Source organism: Hyla sarda, chromosome 4 (assembly GCF_029499605.1).
Source record: "Hyla sarda isolate aHylSar1 chromosome 4, aHylSar1.hap1, whole genome shotgun sequence".
NCBI classification, from domain to species: Eukaryota; Metazoa; Chordata; class Amphibia; order Anura; family Hylidae; genus Hyla; species Hyla sarda.
In genome coordinates, this window is record NC_079192.1 from 221,851,074 (window position 1) to 221,875,057 (window position 23,984).

General features: G+C 39.8%; 1 protein-coding gene across 1 annotated transcript in view; it reads right to left on the minus strand.

Annotated features, from left to right (window-relative positions):
- LAMB4 (laminin subunit beta 4) overlaps positions 1-23,984 on the minus strand; it is a 137,564-nt gene that overhangs the window by 35,181 nt on the left and 78,399 nt on the right. The window contains exons 25-29 of the mRNA XM_056573634.1: positions 19,946-20,318; positions 18,872-19,056; positions 14,303-14,517; positions 12,370-12,573; positions 8,491-8,635 (exon numbers count right to left, since the gene is read on the minus strand). Coding sequence (XP_056429609.1) covers positions 8,491-8,635; positions 12,370-12,573; positions 14,303-14,517; positions 18,872-19,056; positions 19,946-20,318 — 1,122 coding nt within the window. The remainder of the gene's footprint in view (positions 1-8,490; positions 8,636-12,369; positions 12,574-14,302; positions 14,518-18,871; positions 19,057-19,945; positions 20,319-23,984) is intronic.

Here is a 23,984-nt window from a genome sequence, read left to right on the forward strand (position 1 = left end):
TGTATGACCTTCCTATTCAATACGTTTTCTCTGTTATCAAAATGAATGAAGTAAGTACTTATATAAGTGCTTTATATTATTTCTATTAACAGTAGTAAGACATACATTTTTACATAAGCAGTGTTAATGTCATTAACCCATATAGTGGAGCATTATCCCTCCACCTGTGCCCCTGAACCCCCATTCCTGCAGATTTCACTCTATGGTTTCCAGGACATATGCTTTATTATGCATTAAAATGTTAGATACAGAAGGACTTAAAGGGATGGTTCGGGCAATATATATTTTATATATCTGTTCAGCGAGTGGGTAATAAAAAAAATAAGAAACACTTACTTTCCTTACTCCCGTGCCGTCGGCAGTATTACAAAGCTCTGGAAATAAAGAGCAAAAAGGCACTAGCTTGGCACTGCTAAGTGTGTAACATGTGGTGGAATGGACTAGGGAAGCCGGGTCACTGCTGATAGAATATAGGCGGCGCTCTGACTTGATAAAGATCCGAAAGTCACAGAATGAACAAGAAAGCATTGTCGGCAACTCACCACTATTATGTCTTCAAAGCTTCTTCTTTATTTGGAACATACTCACATGTGATACAGAGGGGAGAGAGAGAGAGACAACACAGGGGGCCGGGTACTGACAGACGGCGACAGCAACCGTTTCACACTTTATACTTGCTTCTTCTGGCCTCATAGCAGGTATGAACACAAGGTACATTTCTACAGCTGAGAGCTTAAAGGGGTTATCCAGGAAAAAACTTTATTTATCAACTGGCTCCAGAAAGTTAAACAGATCTGTAAATTATTTTAAAAATCTTAATCCTTTCAGTACTTCTGAGCTGCTGAAGTTGAGTTGTTCTTTTCTGTCTAAGTGCTCTCTGATGACACCTGTCTCGGGAGTAGAAGCAAATCCCCATAGCAAACCTATGCTACTCTGTGCAGTTCTCGAGACAAGCAGAAATGTCAGAAGAAAGCACTGTTGTCAGACAGAAAAGAACTACTCAAGTTCAGCAGCTGATAATTACTGGAAGGATTAAGTTTTTTTTAATAGAAGTAATTTACAAATCTCTTTAACTTTCTGGAGCCAGTTGATATATAAAAAAATATTTTTCCTGGAATACCCCTTTAAACAGCTTAACCAATCACCAGTTTCTTGGACTTGCACCACATGAGTGATGACATCATAAAAGGGCGGTAGTTCTCAAACTATACCTATTACTTCTATGCAAAAACGATTAAAAACCAGATACAAACATAGACAAAGGACTTCATTTTGGACTTGTAGAGAACCCAAACACCGTCCGATTTGAAATTGATCTAGCTAAAGCCATCAGGGACATGAATCTGTATAAGTTTTTTCTAAGTAAACCACCAAATGAGCATGAGAAGTGTGAAGGGGATGCGCCTGCTTGCATGAGCACTCTAGTTTTTTTTCCACAGGAATGTTCCGTAATCGAACGAGCATTGAAATGTTGGCATCCGACTTTAGTGAGCCTATGCCTGAGCCTGATGCTGGCGTGAATAGGTTCACTAAAGGTAGAAAATCCAATTGTACGCCCCCCCCCCTCCCGAAGCAACAAGGGAGTCATTTAGACCTATTTCAAAAGGCTGTATTAAAAGATCTTTATTCTGTGTTATACCTCCAAGCTTCATTCAACCTATCTTCTCTAGAGTGGCAAGCCCTTAATCGCTTGAAAAAAAGAGAAGATGTTGTTGTTTGTTGTTACTAGGGCTGATAAAGGAAGTAGTGTAGTTCTAATGTCCAAAGAAATGTACAATAAAGAAGCTTAGGGGCAATTAAAGGACATAGACACACACATCCCCATAAGTACTGACCCCACAATCAAGATATTGAATAATCTCAAATCTTTTCTTTATAAATATGTTGCTAATGGTATTTTGTCCAAAAAGAACACAGAAAGAATAATACCTGAATCTCCCAAACCGGCAAAATGGTATCCCCTTCCAAAAGTACATAAGGCACTGAGCCCACCCCCAGGTAGACCTATTGTTCCGGGGGTGGGCTCTGTAATAGAATATCTGTCCCATTTACATTTACTGGCTCCTGCAACCACTACTCCCTTCTATACCTGCATATATCAAAGATACCTGTCATTTACAGCAAATAGTTGGGGACATTAATTGGGAATCAGGTTGGAGTCTCTGTCCCATTTATGTAGTCAGCCTGTACACCCGCATCCCTCGTGATGCGGGTGTACAGGCAGTACACGAGTTTCTAAAACTCACAGATAAACCCAATACTTGCATCACTTTTGTATGTGAGGATCTATGCTGAGTATGCTGAGCAATGGTACAGATGGGACCCCTATGGTGATTGGTTAAGCTGTAAGTTCTCACCTGTAGAGATGTACTTGTGTTCATACCTGCTATGAGGCCAAAAGAAGCACGTATATCGTGTGAAACTGTTGCCGTCGCCGTCTAGCTTTACCCCCCCCCTCCCCGTGTTGTCTCTCTCTCTCCTCTGTTTCATATGTGAGCATGTCCTAAATAAAGAAGTAGCTTTGAAGATGCAGTCGTGAGTTGCCTATGCTTTCTTTGTTCATTCTGTGACTTACAAAGCTCTGGTCCCTGCTGTTTGGCACTTCTGGGTTTAGGGACGTGACATCACACAATTGCTTATGCAATGAGCGGCCACAGCGGGCTGCTGCCCCAGACACTGATTAGCTGAGTGAGCGTGTAACATCATATCCCCGAAACTCGTAAGCATTGCACAGCAGGGACTAGAGCTTTGTTATACCAGTGGAGTTGGAGGGAGGATTGTCTGGGCAGTACAGTGATCCCTCAACTTACAATAGTCTTTTCTGGACCATTGTAACTTGAAACCATAGTCAACAAACAATACTATAGACCGTCCAGATCTTCAAAACATGTCAATTGCTGGAAGAACCAACCAATCAGAATGGGCATTCACTGGTAAAACACCTGTATTATGGAAGCGTATGCACTGAATTCCTGTCTGGTAGTGCCCCCTACAGTACAGGGAGGTATTACATGTTCTTTACTACTCTTAACCTATGCCACAGTTAGCTGCTCCTTTGGACACCAAGTAGGGTGGCTCCATTTAACTTTTTTAGGACATTGCGTGTACGGTACAGGACCCTGAAGAAGCTCCTGACCTCTACATACATGCGACATATGACAGTGATTTACAGCTCCCAGCAGCATTTTCATCTTTTATATGTAAGGACTTGCTTATCTGTATTAGTTATCTATTTATTTTTGTTTAATCCTCACTTTTCCTATTTTTGGATGACATTTTGGGGCTTCAGAACTAATTACCAGGTTTCCATAGAGTTATGGTATCAACATACAATGGTCGTCCTGGAACCAACTAATATTGTAACTTGAGAGACCACTGTATATGTTTAATATAGCTGCTCAGGGAGGGAGTAATGGTTAAAAAAAAAAAGAACAAACACTTGTATTACAAAGCTCCAGTCCCTGAGCTGTTTGTTTCTTCTTCTTCTTTATATATATATATATATATATATATATATATATATATATATATATATATATAAAATATATACTGCCCGGACAATCCCTTTTAAAGGGGTACTCCGGTGAAAACCTTTTTTCTTTTAAATCAACTGGTGGCAGAAAGTTAAACATATTTGTAAATTATTTCTTATTAGCTGCTGAATGCTACAGAGGAAATTCCTTTCTTTTTGGAACACTGATGACATCACGGGCACAGTACTCTCTGCTGACATCTCTGTCCATTTTAACAGACGTGCATAGCAGATGTATGCTAAGGGCAGCATGGTGGCTCAGTGGTTAGCACTGCTGCCTTGCAGTGCTGGGGACTTGGGTTCAAATCCCACTAAGGACAACAATAAATAAAGCATTATTATTATGATAATAACGTCAGCAGAGAGAACTGTGCTCGTGATGTCATCAGAGAGCATTCCAAAAAGAAAAGAATTTCCTCTGTAGTATTCAGAAGCTAATAAGTACAGGAAGGATTAAGATTTTTTAATAGAAGTAATTTACAAATATGCTTAACTTTCTGCCACCAGTTTATTTAAAAGAAAAAAGTTTTTAAGTCCTTCTGTGTATGACATGTTAATGCATAATAAAGTACATGCCTCAGACAACATAGAGGGAAATTTGGCAGGAATGTGGGTTCAGGGGCACAGGTGGAGAGATTGTGCTCACTTGTATGGGTCGTGCAGATGCCAGGCAACTCTAATAGATAGCCTCTTATGGTGTGTAAATCAACGCTCTTATGGCTGTAGCTCCCTTAGCATTGTGGCCAATGAAGTATATAGGAAAACGAACTAGTATATGTTTTCATTATTTGTTTTGTACATTTTTATTTCCTGAGCACACAACATGCTTTACAGCAGCCTCGTGGACACAGGAAACAATAAACTGTAACCGACCCTATTGACTTTTATGGGGAGTTATCTAGACATGCTTTGTGACCTGTACAGAGGCCATTGTACAGGGAGAGTGAAAGAGTTGAGCTATGACCATCACATATTGTATATGGTATAACCCTATCTTATCTGTCTTATACTGCAATATTTTACAATTATTTTAAAATATAGACAGGCAAATTAGAAAAACATCACCAGAAATCCATAAAAAATAAGGTACGGTTCACATTTGTGATGGAGCTGTGTTCTGGGGTGCTTTGTTGTAGATTATGCTTATTTAGCACAATCTGACCAAAAAATACAAAGCAGTAATTTTTTTGTCAGGTCAAATCCTGCTAAGTAAATAGACACCAGACAGAAATCAGACAGACCACATTGAAGTAACTGGGATCTCTTTGGATCTGTCTGCTCCCTTTTCTGGCTAAAAATAAAGTCTAGCCTAACATACATACTTGAGTTTAATAAGGTGATTTTTTGATGATACGTTCCCTAAACATATAGGAAATTATGTATTCTCATTCAGGTTTACTCCATAATATTCAGATTGCAGTCCAGTACCAGGGAAGCTGTTGGACAACTTTTGGCTGTTAAATGGGTACTACAGGGAAGTATACGTATATATATGAAAAGCTCCCCCCAAAACCACCACACTTTCTGCATATGTTCCCTGTAAATCATCCTGCCTGATATGCATGCCTCCTGTGGCCCCTATTGTCTACTCTGGTTGCTTGATATTTTTTGCCATCCTTCTCTCCCCTTGCCTACATCTCCCAGCAACCATTGTAGTTCTGCTTTGCCAGCCTCCATTCTCCTGCTCTGATTCAGTGTGTGATTGGCTGAGGCTGCACACACCTCACAGTTCTCAGCAGTAAAGGAAGCATCAGTGCAGGGCAGAAGCCGTGTGGTCTGCGACTCTCAGGAGAATGGGGGCGGCTTTCAAAGAGGGATTTGGACAGAGACAGAGTGGATGGCTGGATGATGTAATTCCCTCACTACATGCATGTAAGGGACAACCAAAGAATTGAAACTACTCTTTATAGCTAATAAATTATATTTAGACAGTTAAATAGGTTAATGAGGGGGAAAGGATGGGCTATGGGTTTAGTTCCCCCAGAGTACCCCTTTAAAGGGGTTGTGCGCTACCCTAATTTTCGGAGCTCCGCTCACAGCGTCCGGAAGTTCATTACTCCGAACGCTGTGTGCGGACTTCCGTGTTCGCGGCTGCGGGGGGTGACTTCACGCCCGGCCCCTCGCCCGCCCCCTCGTGACGTCTTGCCCGCCCCCTCAACGAAAGTCTATGGGAAGGGGGCGCGACCGATGTCACGCCCCCTTCCCATAGACTTTCGTTGAGGGGGCGGGCAAGACGTCACGAGGGGCCGGGCGTGACGTCACACCCGGTGGCTGCGAACATGGAAGCCCGCACACAGCGTTCGGAGTAATGAACTTCCGGACGCTGTGAGCGGAGCTCCGAAAGTCAGGGCAGCGCACAACCCTATTCTATAAAGTTTCTGTATATTTTTGTACATTATGATTTATATTGGTAGTTAGAAGGTAAAACATACAGTTTGAGTGTAATCTAACCTGAGCCTTAAAATGTCAACCTCTCTACAGTTGTGGTACTTAGTGGTCAAACAAAAAATATTAATTTTTCTGTGGAGGTCATAGCGTCACTATTCTTCAAAGCCCTGTTGCTTTTAATTTGTTCCATTAACTGATAAATTTCCCCTACAGAAATGAACACTTGCTTTCTTCTGTAATAAAAGTGGATTCAGGAGGCTCCCAGCAAGGTGTGATCACAGTGCATTATAGCAGAATTTGGAATGGGTCTTGCTTATGGTTACCTTGGAGTCCACTCATTGGCCCAGATTTATTAATCTGTTGAAGACAAATACTCGTCCATTTTGCCTACAGCAACCAATCACAGCTCTGCTTTCATATCTTAATGCGCTCTGGGAAAATAAAAGCTGAGTTGTGATTGGTGTCCTTAGTTGATGACCACCATAGCAGCTACTGTACTGTAAGAGCTACATCCATGTTATCAGCAGGAAGGGGTTACTCAAAGTAATCTAAAAATACTAAAGTTACTAATATATATATATATATATATATATATATATATAGGCAACCGAAGGATGTTAGGGGTTAAAAATGGACTAACATTAAAATGGAGAAAAGACAACACCACAAATATAAATTAAGGGAAGGGTAGCTCATCCCTGGCGTCTTAAACACTGTGGTTGCACCAATGGCCATCACTGGAGTGAGCTCTCTGCTGTGCCTGTGTGTCCTCCGTATCTGCTTGTAGCAGCAATCCACTGGTACAAGCAGACACATAGGGGGAGATGTATCAAAAACTGTGTAGAGGAAAAGTTCACCAGTTGCCCATAGCAAGAAATCAGATTGCTTCTTTCATTTGTCAGAGGCCTTTTTTAAAATGAAAGAAGCAATGTGATTGGTTGCTACGGGCAACTGGTGAATTTTTTCTCTGTACAGGTTTTGATAAATCTCTCCCATAGGGATCTGCGAGTCTGTAGTAAACGGTGTGCGCATGCAGTTTACTCTCAAACATCACGCCCGCTCTCGGCCTAGCTCAGGGAGCAGGGAGAGCGACCAAGATGTCTGAGAATAAACTGCGCATGTGTGCACCATTTACTACAGACTTGCAGATCCCTGTATGTCTGCTTGTACCAGCGGATTGCTGCTACGAGCAGACATGCAGGACACATGGGCACAGCAGGGAGCTCACTCTACTAATGGTCATCAGCACATCTGCAGCGTGAAATATGAAGCGAGTGCGCTACCTGTGATTGTGCCTATGATTCTGCCTATTGCCCTATCACCAAAGATAAGTATAGATACATAGGTGAGCCAAACATTTTTTTAAGGTCATTCAGGTTTAATTGAAATTGAAGTTCACTCAATGATTAACTCAATAGTAAAGAGATGTGTAAGTTTGAGATTCAACCCCTTTCCCGTGATAGCGATTTTTTGATGACAGCGTTTTAGTTTTTTTTACCGCTACCTTCGGAGAACTTTGAATTTTCCCATCAACTTTGCAAAATAGCGGCTTGTTTATTTGTGGGGTGAGTTTTTTTCTATTGGCATTGAAAGTCGTATTTGTGGGGTGAAATGGAATAAAAATGATTCTGCCATTGATTTAGTTCACCAAGTGGTATCAATGACGGATAGGGGATAAGTGTCAGATTGTGGGGGGATCCGACTGCTGGGACCCCCGCGATCTTCTGTACAGGGGCCCTGACAGTCTGTGTAAAGGGGTGTGTCGACCACCAGATGAAGCGGCAGTCGACATGTCCCCTCAATACAATGCTATGAGAGTGCAGCATTCGGCAATCTCCGGCTCTGACATAAGGCTGCATTAAAGGTGCATTTCTGACGCCACTTTGTGCAGTGGTCGACACATGCCGTTTGTGCGGACTGCCGGGGCCCCGTACGGGAGATCTTAGGATAGGGGATACGTTTTCAGATCCTGGAGTAATCTTTTAAGGCAATACCAAATATATACATTTTTGTTATATTTTACTTGAGAATTTTTTTTTATTTTATTTGTTACCTTATGGCACCCATATATATTTTTTTCTTGCAATGGACTAACTGTATATGAGGGCTTGTTTTATGTGGGCTCAGCTGGGCAGATGTGACTTTTTGATCCCTTTGAGATGAACTGGCCAAAAACCAGTCATTTTTACATTGTGTGATTTTTTTTTTTTACACTTTTATGGTCATAGAAACGCCAATGATCCTTTTTTATTGTGTATTGGGAAGTGGTTAGGAATATATACACAATGTAACACAGCAGGACATACTATCATAACTATTCTGGCCAAATACAATGCTGCACTGATGGTAAAGAAAAGTTTAGGTAACTCACACAAAGTACATACAGTTATTCCCCAGTTACTTGGGATTTTATATATTGATCTAAATGTTTAGAAAGTGGAGACATACTATAAATACCCAGAAACAGATTAACAATATACTGCCAAGTATCCCAGTAACCATAGAAATAAAATAACTAGCTCGTACTGAATCTACATTACCTTCTTTAAACAGAACTAAATGACACCTACCCAGCAGAAAATCTCTGACATTCTTTATGAGTTCTTTAGAGCGATTTTTGTCGGCTTCAATTCGACTTATTGCTTTGGTTAGTGTTTTGTTCAGTCGAGCAGCTTTTAACTTTGTGTCTTCTGCTATTTGTCTCATGTTCTCAATCTGAAACCAGAATAGGACTCATTCACATGTTGTTCCAAAAGATATAGCTTATTTTATCACCTCAAATATAAAGCCATTAAATATATGACAAAGAGGAGCTAGTTACATCTTTCTCACTGTGCTCTGCAGGGTCCACCTGCTGTATGCACTAGGAAAGCTTCCAGCACATACGTAAAACATATCTCTAGGTCCCCATTCATTTATTGAATGCAAAAACAGCATACTTCCATGAGAAAGGTTCATTGTTGCCGTAAAGGGGTATTCCGGGCAAAAACATTTTATCCCCTATCCAAAGGATAGGGAATAAGATGTCTGATCACGGGGGGCCCGCTGCTGAGACCCCCCGCGATCTCCCTGCAACACCCGCTTTCTATGTGGGTGCTGCTGAATCTCCTGTTTCGGAAACCTCCGGGTTTCCGGGACTGGGGACATGACGTCACGCCACTCCCCCTCCAGTCATGTCTATGGGAGGGGGCGACCGTCACGCCCACACCCATAGACATGAATGGAGGGGGTGTGGCTTGACGTCACGTCCCCAGTCCCAGAAACCCAGATGTTTCCGAAACTGTAGATTCATCACCCACATAGAAAGCGGGTGCTGCAGGGAGATCGCGGGGGGTCTCGGCAGCGGGCCCCCCGCAATCAGACATCTTATCCCCTATCCTTTGGATAGGGGATAAAATGTTTTTGCCCGGAATACGCCTTTAACTTTTTTACTATATGAAATAGCACAGTTTGCTGTGTAACTATGCAGAGGTATCCATTAAAAAATATAGTGTGATTAAAAAAGGATGGGGCAAAATTATAGCTTTGGTATTCATAATTGTGAGAACATAACACAAACTTATCGTCATGAAAAGACACACTATCTATCCAAGTTATATCTATACACCACAAATAGATTACAATTTGTGGTGTTGGGCAACTAAGCCAGTTTTTCTTTGATTTTCAACATTTTTAATGATCAGGGTCTGAGTGTTCAGGCCCCAACCATAATTTGAATGAGCCAGTAGAGAGGCTTATGGCATCGATCTCGTCTCCCTGCTCTGTGTCTATGAGACCTAGACAGCCCATAGACTTGCATTGCAGGTCCATCCAGGTCATCTGACACAGAGCTGGGAGAGAACGCTTGTGATCTCTCGGGTTTGAACACACAGACTCGTCTAATAAAAATGTTTTATTTGTCATATCAAAAGTTTTACAAATGACAGATACCATTTAACTACAGGCATTTACTTTTTAAATCACCCTGAATATATCACCCTTTATTATTATTTTTTTAAGTCTATGGGAAACTGTATGCTTATGCAATGGCATTTGTGAAAGGGGGATATATATATATATATATATATATACATATATATATATATATATATATATATATCTGAAGTATACAACTGTAAATCCAACAGACACCACAAAACAGTGTGAAACAGTGAGCGCCTGCGCCTGAAGTTTTTACGCAGCTCTCACGTCCTGATGACGTGAGAGCTGTGCGTCCAGAGAGAGCTCTTCTCATGTGCTGGGCCCTCACTAAAGAAGTCGGAGGTAGCGAGGGCCCAGCGCATGTGCAGTTACACTGCGCAGAGCTCTCTCCGGACGCATAGCTCTCACGTCACCAGGACGTGAGAGCTGCATAAAAACTTCAGGCGCATGTGCTCTGCAGACAGAGCGCTGCGCTCAGGGGGCATGTGACTCCACATCACTAGGACGTGGAGTTGAAGAAAATGAATATTCAAGCCTCGGGGGTGGGTCTGGCCCTTCCTCAAGGACCCAAAGACATATGGATGCCGGGGGAGCGCTACTGCAGAGAATACAAACAGAAATTTAATGGGGAGAACACTGAACGCTTAATGGACTCCAGTTCCACCACACTATCACCCAGTATAGTGGGTCTAGTGTGGGTGAACTGGCTGACAGTTCCCAGTTTCCATGTTCTTGAAGCTGAGGTAAAGTGAGTTGAAGGCTCAACATGTTGTAGAGCTGTTTTAGGTCCCATTCATACCTTGCTTTTTCTGTACATCACTAGTATTGAGCACGAATATTCGAAATACAAATTTTTATTGCGAATATCGGCACTTTGCGATTTCGCAAATATTTAGAATATAGTGCTATATATTCGTAATGACAAATATTTGTATATTTTTTCCCCATGCAATTTTTTATGCAAATTTTCCATGCGAATTGGGGGTCTATCATGGGTCTATCACGTGGGTCTGTTTTTTTTTTTTTCACATGCAAATTTTTATGCAAATTTTTCATGCGAATTTTTCGATTGGAAAAAAAGTGAATGCACATAGCGAATATGCGAATTTCACGAACATAGGATGAATAATTGTCAATATCATGAAATATCGCAAATTCGAATAAGGCTCCTGCTGTTCATCACTATACATCACAATACATCACTTGTGATAGGCCCATTGAATTTATTGGACCAACCATAGTTTATTAGTGATTATGTTAACTTTGTTAACTTTTTTTCCCCTGAAAGTATAATTTTTAAATGGAACAAAAGATCATAGCAGACTGTGCTTTTGAGTCCTGCAGAAAAAAAAAAATATATATATAAATTCCAAAATAGACTAAATTCAACTGCAAGTATGCTGCAGTATAGGTGGCCCGTCATCTTTTTCCCCAGCGTTCCAATGTATATTGGAAATTATGTGTGAGTAGGGCATCAGCTTTCCCAGAGCTTGGCTACTACATTAAGGGGTATTGTTTGCTCCGGTGAATGTTTTTGGCTCTGAAGGCTCCTGTGTCATGACGATATGAGGAAGGATATTGTAAGGGACCTTTACCAAACAAAGCAACCTTTGGGTCTTATCAATTCCAGTCTACCTACTACAGTATGAGATCTAACTTACACAAGCCTTTAGCAATACACGAAAAAAAAAAAATAACACAAAAAGATACAAAGTCTTTGGTTTGCCTGATATATATTTTTATCTCACGTGAAATCTACCACTTTTCTCTATAGAGACTATATTGCATTTCAGTCTTTGCTCCTTTTAACTCCCTTCAGCTGCTATTTTTATCCTATAGAACTGGCAATATTAAGCTATCATACTAAAACTATGAGGTAGTCAATTTCTCTAACCCATAGATCTTCCTATATGTTTTAAAGGGGTATTACAGGATTTTTTTTTTATTTGACTATGCTGCAGGGGCTATAAAGTTAGTGTAGTTAATAATATAGTGTCTTATACCTGTGTGTGACGGTTTTCTCACAATTCTTCTGTGATTTTCACCCCAATATTTATGTTTAACAGCATACAAAATTACTGTTGTCTCAAATTTTTCCCAGGTTGCAATGCGGCCGAGACCTGACTCACTAGTCAGCTGATGACAGGGAGCCTGTCTGCTTCAATGGGTGGAGTGATCGCTTGGTGGGAGAGAGATCAATCTGCACCTAATGCAACAGCTGTAGGCACCCTGATTGAAAACCACAGGTCTTTTGAATGGATGCAGCTCATTTATGTTTCAATGGGTGGGGTGGCTGATGTGTGGGAGGGAGGAAAATGGAATTGTGGGATTTGTAATCAAAAAAAGAAAACTGAAACCGGAAATACCAATTCACAAAAAGCTAGCCACAGTGTTATGGTAATCTCATGACATAGCCATTTAGCCCCAAGACAAGCGCAGATGCTTCCTAAGCATGTCTATTACTGTCTGCCAGGTACGTACTAAAATCCCCTTATGGTGAATAACCCCTTTAATTCTTTTATATTTACCTGTTTCTCAGCTTCAAGTAGATGAATTGCAACACTCTTTAACTTGGTATCTGTTTCATTTGCTTTCTTCAAGCCATCTTTTGCCAGTGGCATAGCTCCATTACAATCTGGTCCACCACATTTCCTTCTTCCAAACTTGTCTCGGCATAAGGCTCCTCCACATGGCGCAATATCACATGGAAAGTCCCAGACTGTTCCACAAACCTATATACAAAAATTACATTTAGATGTTCCATCAAAGTACAATATCATATGGTATATGGATAGTTACATCTAGAGAAGCATCTAAGTCCTTTTCTTTTCATCCTTCTAGAGTGGTGGTATTGCTGATAGCCACCTTATACACATTTTGTGGTGTCTGCAGTAACACCTATAGATGCAGCTTAAAATAGGTTCACATGTGCATCAAAGGCTCTGGTAGGAGCAAAATCTCAGACAAAATAGTAAAGCATGCAACACCATGATGGAAACCTCAGACTCTGACATCTTACTTGGATATCAGACTGTGACCCATGATCCTGATATCTGGTTCTGATACCTGACTGAGCCTTGATGCTGACATGTGACATCTGAGTATGCATTCATTTAGACACTAAACTGATGGACATATACTTCTATACACTTTAATGAAACACTAAAACAAATTATTGTATGAAAACATGAAAATCTTTATTAATATAATTGTCCCAAAGGTAACAAGCAGTCACTGGTATGGGGAAATATTCAATAATGTACTTGGGGTTGTCTATATGTTTGGTGTAGGGCAATATATTGGAATGGGACTGTTATTATTATTTATTATGTGACATTTATAGACAACCCCAAGTACATATAGACAACCCCAAGTACATATAGACAACCCCAAGTACATTATTGAATATTTCCCCATACCACTGACTGCTTGTTACCTTTGGTGCAATTATATTAATAAAGATTTTCATGTTTTCATACAATAATTTGTTTTAGTGTTTCATTAAAGGGAGGTAATTTGTAGGAGTATATGCTTAATAGTAGATATCATTTAAGTTTGCAGTTGCACTTTGGGGTTTCTATATTTGTAGGCTTACTACTAAACTAATGGACGCCATTGAAGTAGATGAGAGATGTCAGCCGTGGTCAGTATTGGCATACAGGGGATCTGCTGCTACAGTTATTTTTATTCTGCTCCTATAACATAGCAAAACAATGGAAAAAACAATGCTATTGTGAATCCAACTTTTAAAGGGGTATTCCAGGATATATATCAACTGGCTCCAGAAAGTTAAACAGATTTGTTAATTACTTCTATTAAAAAAATCTTACTCCTTCCAATAATTATCAGCTGCTGAAGTTGAGTTGTTCTTTGCTGTCTAGCAACAGTGCTCTCTGCTGACATCTCTGCTTGACTCAGGAACTGCACAGAGTAGAAGAGGTTTGCTATGGGGATTTGCTTCTACTCTTGACAGTTCCCGAGACAGGCGTCAGAGAGCACTTAGACAGAAAAGAACAACTCAACTTCAGCAGCTCATGAGTACTGACAGGATTAAGATTTTTTAATAGAAGTAATTTACAAATCCGTTTAACTCTCTCTTTCCTGGATAACCCCTTTTAAGCAATTTTTTTTTTATTTTTAAGAAAGTTGATCTTATACTACAGTCCTAATAATCTGCACAGTTTTCATTTTGTAATCCTGAATAGATGAATACAAGTGACCAATGCTAATAAGGGCAAATGGTAACGATTAGCAAATGTGCCCAAATATGTTGGAATCACTGTGGGTATGTTCACCAAAATGTTGTTTTTTGGGGCCGTACTTTGCCTAATATGGACAAAAATGTGCAAGGAAAATAACATATGCCACCAAATTTTCCTATGTGTGAAATACCTTTTGTAGTATGTACTGAAGAAATATATCAAACAGAAAAGCAAATCTTTTTGAAAAACTTTCTCTTACCATTTCATTCAATGTGCTTATTTGTAGTGTTTTCATTTTGTTTAGCTTGTCAAAGTTTTGTTTGTCTTTTATGTCTAGATTGTTCAATGCACTTAAAATGTTTTTCCTAGATTTTGTTGCAGTCCTAATAACAGAAGTAGCATTACGAGCTCTCTCTACGGCAGACGAAGATGTTTTGTAGTGTTTGATGATCTTCTCCAAAGACTCTTGAACATCTGTGGAACAAAACATGTGTAGCCGATGTCATTGTTAAATTACTTATGTTTTTAAATAAAAAATAAAACATTGTGCTGACACACCGGCTACATTTTCTGTAGGCCGAGAGGCACTAATTAAAACCAATACCACAAGTGCATTGAACCTGGTGAACACATTTTTACATAAGAAATGCAAAGAACATTCTTTGACAGTAAGCACATAAATAAATACAGAAAAAATATATGCAAGCAAAGATATGTGTAGTCCAGCTCACTCCCTCAGCCCGTCGCGCCAGGACCGGCTTGGGCAACACCGACTGGAAACAACGACAGAGGCAAAATGTCCAGCGCGGATATCAGAGAACAGGATGTTTATTCCAATAAAAGCCACAAAGACCAGGAGAACATGACAAGGTGACGCGTTTCGGTCCTAAAACTGGACCTTAGTCATACACTAACATACAGTGAGTACAAACCTTATATAGGTGGCCCCTCAAGCAACGACCAGTAATCCGGCCGCGGCAAAATTGGGTCCTCCTCCTCTTTCGTGATGCGGGGGTGACATGTAAAGCCCGGAAAAAGAAGAGGAAAAGGCAAGAGAAAAGGAATGGGGGGGGGGGGGGGAAAGAAAGGAAGGGAAAGAAAAAAGAGAAAAAGGAAAAGAGAAAAGAAAGGATGTAAGAGTAAAGGGCAGTCACCCTCACGTGACGGAACAGGGTAACACTCTTAGACAATATAAAAAATAAATAAAAGAAAAAAATATATATATATACAAAAGGGAATGAATTAAATATATACAAGAAATCTAACCTAGCACAATGGGCAAAAATATAGACTATGGAAGAACATGCATTTATTAAAAAAAAATGTAAATATAACTTATGCACATATATATGCACTGATCTCATATACCTAAAGACACCACACATATATTAGTTGTAACCATTTTAAATGAACACTAAATCATGCCCTAAGCTCTGATCTTGTATTTGTAAGAAGACCGTGATGAGTCCTAAGTATCACTATGTTTAAACGTACTGTAACAAAAAATCTAATGTGAACAGGACTATATACAAGAATGACATTTCACATATTTATGTTTTTTCATTTGGCAAAATTTCAAATGTGAACAGGACGCTATCCAGGGATAACATCTCACATATGTGTTTTTCTCATTGGACAAAAAATCTAATGTGAACAGGACTCTATCTAGGAATGACATCTCACACATGTATTTTTTTTCATATGGCAGTAGTATATATTTTTGTCCATTGTGCTAGGTTAGATTTCTTGTATATATTGAAATAATTCCCTTTAGTATATATATATTTTTCTGTATTTATTCATGTGCTTACTGTCACAGAATGTTTTTTCTATTTCTTATGTAAAATGGGATCTGGAAGGGGTTAAATACTTTGTTTGTGTTCATCAGGTTAAATGCACTTGTGGTATTGGTTTTAATTAGTGTCTCTCTGCCTGCAGAAAATGTTGTAGGTGTGTCAGCACTACTTTAGAAGCAATACTCACTTGTGAGGTAAGGTTTTTATAAAGTGGGCTACCACGAAACGCGTCAAGCTATATTCCTGCACTTGGTACCTGTATTTGCTATTTTGCTGATTGTACTGCATTTGGAATAAAAATGAAGCTTTTATACCACTACCCCTGCTAGTGCTGGACTACTTTCTTAATTAAAATTGTATGTAGGTTTTTAGATTTTCCACTTTTGTTGACTCGTTAGCTTTACTTTATGTTCTTCCTTTGCATTTACAAACAAAATGGCTTCTATTAACATACCCAATGTTGTTGAAGAATTGGAGTTAGGAGTTAAAGAAGATGTCCTGCAAAAAAATCTATTATTCCCTATCTGCAGGATATGGGATAAGTGTCTAATCGTGGGGGGTCCAGCCGCTAAGAACCCCCGCGATTTCCCGCACGGGCATTTTGTACCCAGCACGTCAGCTGGTCGAAACACAAACGCTGTGTCTCCACCTCTCCCATAGAGATAAATAGAGGGGGCATGTTTCAATCAGCTGATCCAGGGCCCTGTATGGGAGATCGCGGGGGGTCCCAGCAGTTGGACCCACCGTGATCAAAAACTTATCCCCTATCCTTATCTTTTTTAACATCTTCTAGTTGTGCAGGAGTATATTCCTTGCAGGATATGTCTTGGTGACCTAAAGTATATCTAGGTAGATTGCATATTGATAATTATTTTGAATAATTGTGTGACAGCCACTGTAGTAATATCAGCCATGTTGCTTGTCATGCAGCTTCCCCATTAATAGAAAAAAAATATATGATTTGTAAAAATAAATGTATTAAAATCCTTAGAGAGTTCCTGACATCAAACCATATTTTCTAAACTACCTCAGATTATATTCCCTACCTACTCCTTACACCCCTTCTGCCCTTTGAAAAAAATGTTCTGAGCTTTAAAAAGCTCTGTATCATACCTTTCCCCTTGCTCACATTGTGTGAGCTCCCGGCAGGAGAAAGTGGGCGTTCCCCAGCAGGCGCGACATCACTGAAGCCTGCGAGAGCTGTGCCTCACCATACCCCGCACACACTTCCAGGCCAGGAGAAGACCAAACTAACTGTTTGACTTGTGCAGGGAACAGAGCAGAGCCACCTAGTGGCCATTTTTTTTTTTTAAATCATATTAAAAACTTATAAAAGTTGAGAATTTTAACAGCAAGTAAATAGCAAAGTGTCTTATAATTACATAAGGAACAATATATTAAACGTTTAGTTTAGTGACATGTACTCTTTAAATAGAAGTTCATGTTCTTAGCCTATCTGACAATATAGATAGGTCTTGTCTTTTTTCGCAGAGGTTTGCCAAATTAAAAACAAAAATTAAAAAAGTAAAAACTTCTAAAGGGTGTATTCACATCATGATTTGTGCCTCTCTGGCATGGATCTGTCAGGAAAAGCTCAATATTGGCTGCTGACGTATCTATGCCCCTTTCAATCAATTGACCTTAATGGAGTCTTCTAGGGTTCTAGAAAGTAATACAGTCAGAAAGTGACACAAACAGGGCCACTAGGTGACTCTGTTGGGGTTATTGGATTGAATAGCTTCCATGTCGATAATCAGCTGCTGATTTGGAGCTTTTCTTAAATGATCCCTGTCAAGTAGGCACAAAATGTGATATGAATGCATGCATAAAAGAAAAGATGCTAACATGAATGTAGCCTAGAAGTGGCATTACAAACATAGCCAGTCCTATATCTGAAGCTAAAAAAAAAAGCATCAAAAGTAATTCAGAGAAGACCCGACTTATAGATCACTGGGGTCTTTTAGCATTCACCGTTGGCCATTAAAGGGGTATTCCAGGAAACTGAACTTTTCAGACCTTCATCCCTGTCAGGCCCAAGGCCTGATTATGGAAACATACATGTGTTTTATAATTGCATCTATGTATAAACTAAGACCTGGGGGGTGAGGGGTCATTCAGACAGTGTATCCTCTGTTTTTGTATATTGCAGTCAATTGGGGCCTGTCTGCTGTTTTCCTCTTTTGAAGTCAAAGGCCCTTTGAAGCAGCAGGATGTAAGGGGTCTCTGGTCCCATATATGAGATAAGATGCCCCCACCTGGTTGGATCAGAGGGGAGGGGGGAATGAAGTCCCTCCAAAAAGGAGATATATAATATTTAACAATGCTAGACTCTGGTTGTTCAATGCTGTGGAACAAGCTGACAAGACCATCCTAAGAACAGCTGGAACCTCACTCTCTCTCATGGACTGCTAATATCATCATGTTGTAAGAACTTCATTTTTGCTTTCTGAACTTGGCTTGCCAAACTCTTTTATACATTTTTGTAACTGTATGTGATTTGTTTATTTTTATGCATAGCACTGTGATACCTTTTATCAGATTAAATGTTTAATTAACCAGCTCTGGTCTTTGATCTCTAAATATATGAGCTCACCTTTCTGAAGGCAGCTTGGGTGAAACACGTTTATCTTAGGGTTAATTTGGTGACTTGCTGGGACTAGTAGTGGATACCCAGAGGTCTGGTGGCCTTAACCCTTGCACCATCACACTCTCTCTCTAGCGTCTTGGCTGGACCGATAGGGTGTGATCGTGACAATCCCCTATCCACAGGATAAGTGTCAGATCGTGGGGGATTCAACCACTTGGACCCCCTGTGTTCCCTGTATGGGCCCCTTTTACTTACCCATCCTTTACACACTGAACCCCCATCTTCCTGAAAAAGCACAGGTAACTTGCTGGTTATGTTTTATTTAATATGGTAATTGCAATATAGTGATTACAAATAGATGCCCTTCAGTGGCAGCACAAAACCAAAGTCAACCCTTGATATACACGGCATACTTTACAGAGACAATGGGATTTTCATTCCTTACCTTTTGCTTTGATTGTGTTTTGTTTAGCTTTCATTGTGTTTTCTTTCTCTTTCCTTTTCTTTATATTGTTGAGTTCAATAAATAAATCATCAATCTCTTTTCCTATATCTGAAATCGTTTTCTTCATTTTTGCAATTTCATGGAATTTCCCCAAATCTGGAACCTTTATTTTATCCACTTTTTGCCTGCAACATATGCGAAATAAAATAAATTAGTAAAAAGAATGGCTTTGTCTATATTATTTCTGGAATGTGAGGTTCTGTCAGAATAATATGGGTGCATGCCATATTCTGCTAATCTATTAAAAAAATCATGACAAATTTTCTTAGGTTTCTTTTCTACCACTGAGGGATAATGTATACCTGTGGTCTCCAAACTGTGAACCTTCAGCTGTTGCAAAACTACAACTCCATGCATGCCTGGACAGCCAACAGCATGCTAGTAGTTGTAGTTTTGCAACATCTAGAGGTCCACCATGAGTCCACTGATGGAGACTATGGCCGACATTTTTTATGGTCTTTATAGTGTTTTTTTTTCTTGTGTCTAGAAAAGGTGCAAAAAAGGCACAAGCTGGGTTAATTTTTGCCTTTTTTGCGTCTCTTGGTTTACACAATTTTGCTGATCCACTGATTTTGGCAATACACATGATAGGGAAGGGTTTTATGAACTGTACCTTTTTGTGAAAAGGTGCAAAAAATGCACAAAGCCACTTAAAAGTCTCTAAAAGTACACCAGCCCAGACTTAGCTTAGCTTTTTGGTGAATGTAAATGTGAGTGAAATTTCTGAAAATGCTCCTACACAAAAAAAGGTGCGGAAGAATGCTTCACTTACACCTACAATGATAAATGCCGATCAATGTCTACAAATAATGTTACTTTGTTCAAATCAAATTACATATAAGACTCTGTTCACAAGCTTTCATTGCTTTTTAGCTAGTAAAGTACTTTAATACTAATATTTTCCAGCCCGATATAGAGTTTACACTAGACTTTGCCATAATAATCAATCCACATTATTTATCGGATGGAGATCGGATGGCAGGCATGTACATATGATGATGGAAAGGGAATTACCTTATGCTGTCAAAGAATTTCTTTACTTTGTTGTACTTTTCAGGTGAAAGTATTGGACTCCGAAAAATCTTCTCAATAGCAGAAAGTTTATCTCGGAGGATACTCATCTGGACGTCACAGCCAGCTGGTGATGTTGTGGGACCATTATTAGCAGCTAATCTTACCAAAGCGTGGACAGAGGTTGATAGATTTGCTACTTCCGGTTCATATTGATCAAAGCACATGTGACATCGTGGACACGCAGGGAATTGTTGCTGGAATTTAGGTGCACATTGGTCACAGTTGGTTCCAGTAACCCCAGGTTTACAGTTACATGCACCAGTGTCTTTATCACAGATGGGCATCAGAGTACCTTCCACGTTACACCTACAACCTGTAAAAAAAAATGCTGTGGCATATATACATTGTAATATACATTTCACTTATTGCTGGTTTAAAACAAACCAACTTTGCTTTCAGTATATACAACAATACAAAGCAAAAGTAATATAAGAACATGTCTCAAAGATCACATAAGAACAAATAGCCACATTGTGACTAGAATGATTCAAAGTGCATAGTTCAATAACTTCATAATTCACCACATATTCTATTATTAGCAATATGATAGAACAAAACGAGAAGAAAAACATGAAAAGGTAAAGTCATAATTATAACATATACAGAGAGTCTGTCTCCAGTTAGGCAACAGAATGCAAACCTATTGCATAGCATTGATCAGTTAGACTGGTGCTCTACTGGTGTAGCCTGGCTGAAGTGAGCTGTGTCAGCAGACTTGCTATGGTTAGTACCTACTTAGGCTGCTTTCACCCTGTAAAATACTCCCGTTAATAAATGCCCGTTATAAAATCCCAGGACATCAGCAGTTAAACGGCCGGTAGAAAATCTCATTATAGTCTATGGGATCTTTCTAATAACCGTTTTAACCCATTATCGCCCGTTATTAATAATGGACGTTATTTTGTGACGGGCGAATGAACAGGAGAAATAGTGCATGCACTATTTCTCCCGTTCTTATCGCCCATCACAAAATAACGGCAGTTATTAATAACGGGCGATAACGGGTTAAAATGGCTATTAGAAAAATCCCATAGACTATAATGGGATTTTCTACTGGCCGTTTAACTGCCGATCTCCTGGGATTTTATAACGGGCATTTATTAACGGGAGTATTTTACAGGGTGAAAGCAGCCTAAGGCCTTATAAAGACCTCCAGCTGCCTTACTATCCATACAGCACTGCACAATCATGTTAAAGGGGTGCCGGATGGGCACCTGACAGGAGCAACATCTGTCCTTTAGCCTTTTTAATGCCACAATCACTATTGATCACAGCATTTCATTAATGAAATGACTGACATCAGTGTCATAGCTGATGTCGGTCATTGATGGTGAATGCTGGCTGCTCACCTACTATCTATGAGGCAAGCTCAGTTCCGTATATGTACAGCAGCCTGCGTTAAGGGGTTAAAAAACAATGCCTCTCCCAATAATATAACAAATTGATTTGGTATCTCCTCTATAATGACCTGGACTATACTATTATCTAATTTTTTCAATCCTGTATGGTGAACATTGTAGAAAAAAAAAACTGTGCCAAAATTGTCGTATTTTGTTTTAAGCTGCCTTCTTAAAAACTGAAAAGAAAACAATAAAAAGTTGTACCCCCAAAATGGTGCATTGAAAAGCTAATCCCACAAAAAAACAATCCTTTTATGGGAATGACAACAGAAAAAAGTGTTGGCTCTTGGAGGTGACAGTGAAAAGATGAAGAAAACAACTTGGTCATTAAATGGATATATACATATACATCAACAAAATAACAGAATTATTGTTATTTTTGAAAATCTAGTGGTTAGTGTGTTTCACAGTTACAAACAATATGCATAGAGCAATCAAAAACAGCATGCATAGGGGCCAGATATTCCCAGCACAAATATGTATTATTATCAACAAAACGTTATGTGTTGAAATAGGGGAATTGCCATAAAATATAGCTTTTATTGGATATACATTAAAATTTCCCCAATACTCGTGATTGTGCTCTACTTAACCAGCACCCAATCATAAACAAAAAAATGCAGTCACCACATTATCATGTGGAGTTACAAGAACACCATGACCTATGGCTAAATTTAACAACAATCTCCCAACGCGTTTCTACCACAATGTCATGGCGTTATCAGGGGAACAGTAGATCTAAAGTGGAATGCAATGATAACTCTGCCCTTCTATCTATAATTATGGTTCACTGCACTACTAAAATAGATATTGGTACACCAAAAATAAATGTATAGAGGGGAAGTACCCGATACACAGTGCACGCCCTTATAATATTATGCAAGAGAGTGACAGTGGTCCAGGCTGCGAGTTGATCCCTTATAGGTAACAATCCCCACTAGTCCTCCAGGTTACGCTCCCGCCGCTTCACTTCCGATTCCGGATGTCGGTGGCTGTACTAACCCGCAAGGGCGGGGAGCCTTCTGTAACTGATGGCTTCTGAGCGCATACTGTTTCACAGTTCACATATGTGGATTTCCGGCAAATTTTCCCGTTTAAAGAGACCCTGTCATCAGTTTAATGCTGGCAAAAAAGAACAGGGAGTCTCAGCTTAGTGTTAAAGAGGTACTCCAGTGGAATTTTTTGGTGGCAGAAAGTTATTCAGGAATTAAAAAACAGAGATCAAAGACCGCTCCCTGTCTGTCTCAAGGTTGGGTGTAGTTCTGCAGCTAAGTTCCATTGAAGTTAATGGAAGCAAGTTGTAATACCACACCCAAAGTGGAGACAGACAGGGAGCGGTCTTTGAAAAAAATTAGGCTGGTTTTTTGAATCCTGCATTCCCCTTTAAACAGATTTGTAAATTAATGTATAGATTTGTGTAGCTCACTTAGTAGTAGATTGTACCTGAGGTTAAAGGTGTTGCCTTTACCCAAGAAGGCCTATAATTAAAATTTATGAAGTAATATAAACGGAATTTATATAAAACCAGTCCTCAAGGTACAATTTGAAAAAAGAAAAAGGAAAAAGGATATAAGAAATGAGAGTTGGTCCAGTAAAAGTTAATATATGGTATTTATTGATTACAACAATATATAATATAGGACAACCTATTAAACCTCAGCAGGGCCCTTGCATGGGGTATAGGGGTCCAAAAAATGAGAATGGTAAAATGGAAAAAAGAAGAAAAAAGGTAAAACAATTATGTGGAGATAAAATTGTAAAATATAATAATAAAATATAATAATGTACTGTATATCGAAAACAGTTATTGGCAGTCTCTGGTGTAAATCAAGTTCATTCGTTTGAAGCGCTTGTTATAATTCAAAAAAGGGTGCCTGAGATGTTCAGCATTGGAGTGGAAGTATACTGTAGTAATGAGCTGGCGATCTGTCACAGTTCATTCATAAGTTAGGATACAGATTTGCCGCAATGGTACAGTGTGACAATGTTGGCACAGTTCATGTGACAGTGTGTGGATATTGTCACAATTCAATCGTCGGTAGATGATACAATGTTGCCAAAGGACTGTGCTGCACTGAAGTATCGTACGGCTGTTTGTAATAGAGTTCGGTGCACAGCACCACTCACCGGCTCCTAGGAAGAACAAGACGGGACAGACTGGCACGGCTGGGCAGTCGGCACAGATGGAAAAGTGACTGTCCGGCAGTTGGATAGCTGAGTCCTGGGCTGGCACGGCTGGCGTCCGGCCTGTTGAGGTAAATGTCCTGGACTCTGGTTTGCCGTTGGGTGTTCCGGAGCTAGTTGCGGGAGTGGTGATCTGTGGTGGCGTCCTCGTGTCTGAACGGAGCGCTATCTGCGCGTAAAGCGGTGGTCACCGCACAGAGGGCATCCAGCAGTTGCGAATGCCGGGATGGCAGGTGGGTTCTGATTAGCGATATACAGTGTATTCTCAAATGGCTATACGCGTTTCAAGGCCTCGGGCCTTTTCTTCAGTAGCAATGGAGAACTACTGAAGAAAAGGCCCGAGGCCTTGAAACGCGTATAGCCATTTGAGAATACACTGTATATCGCTAATCAGA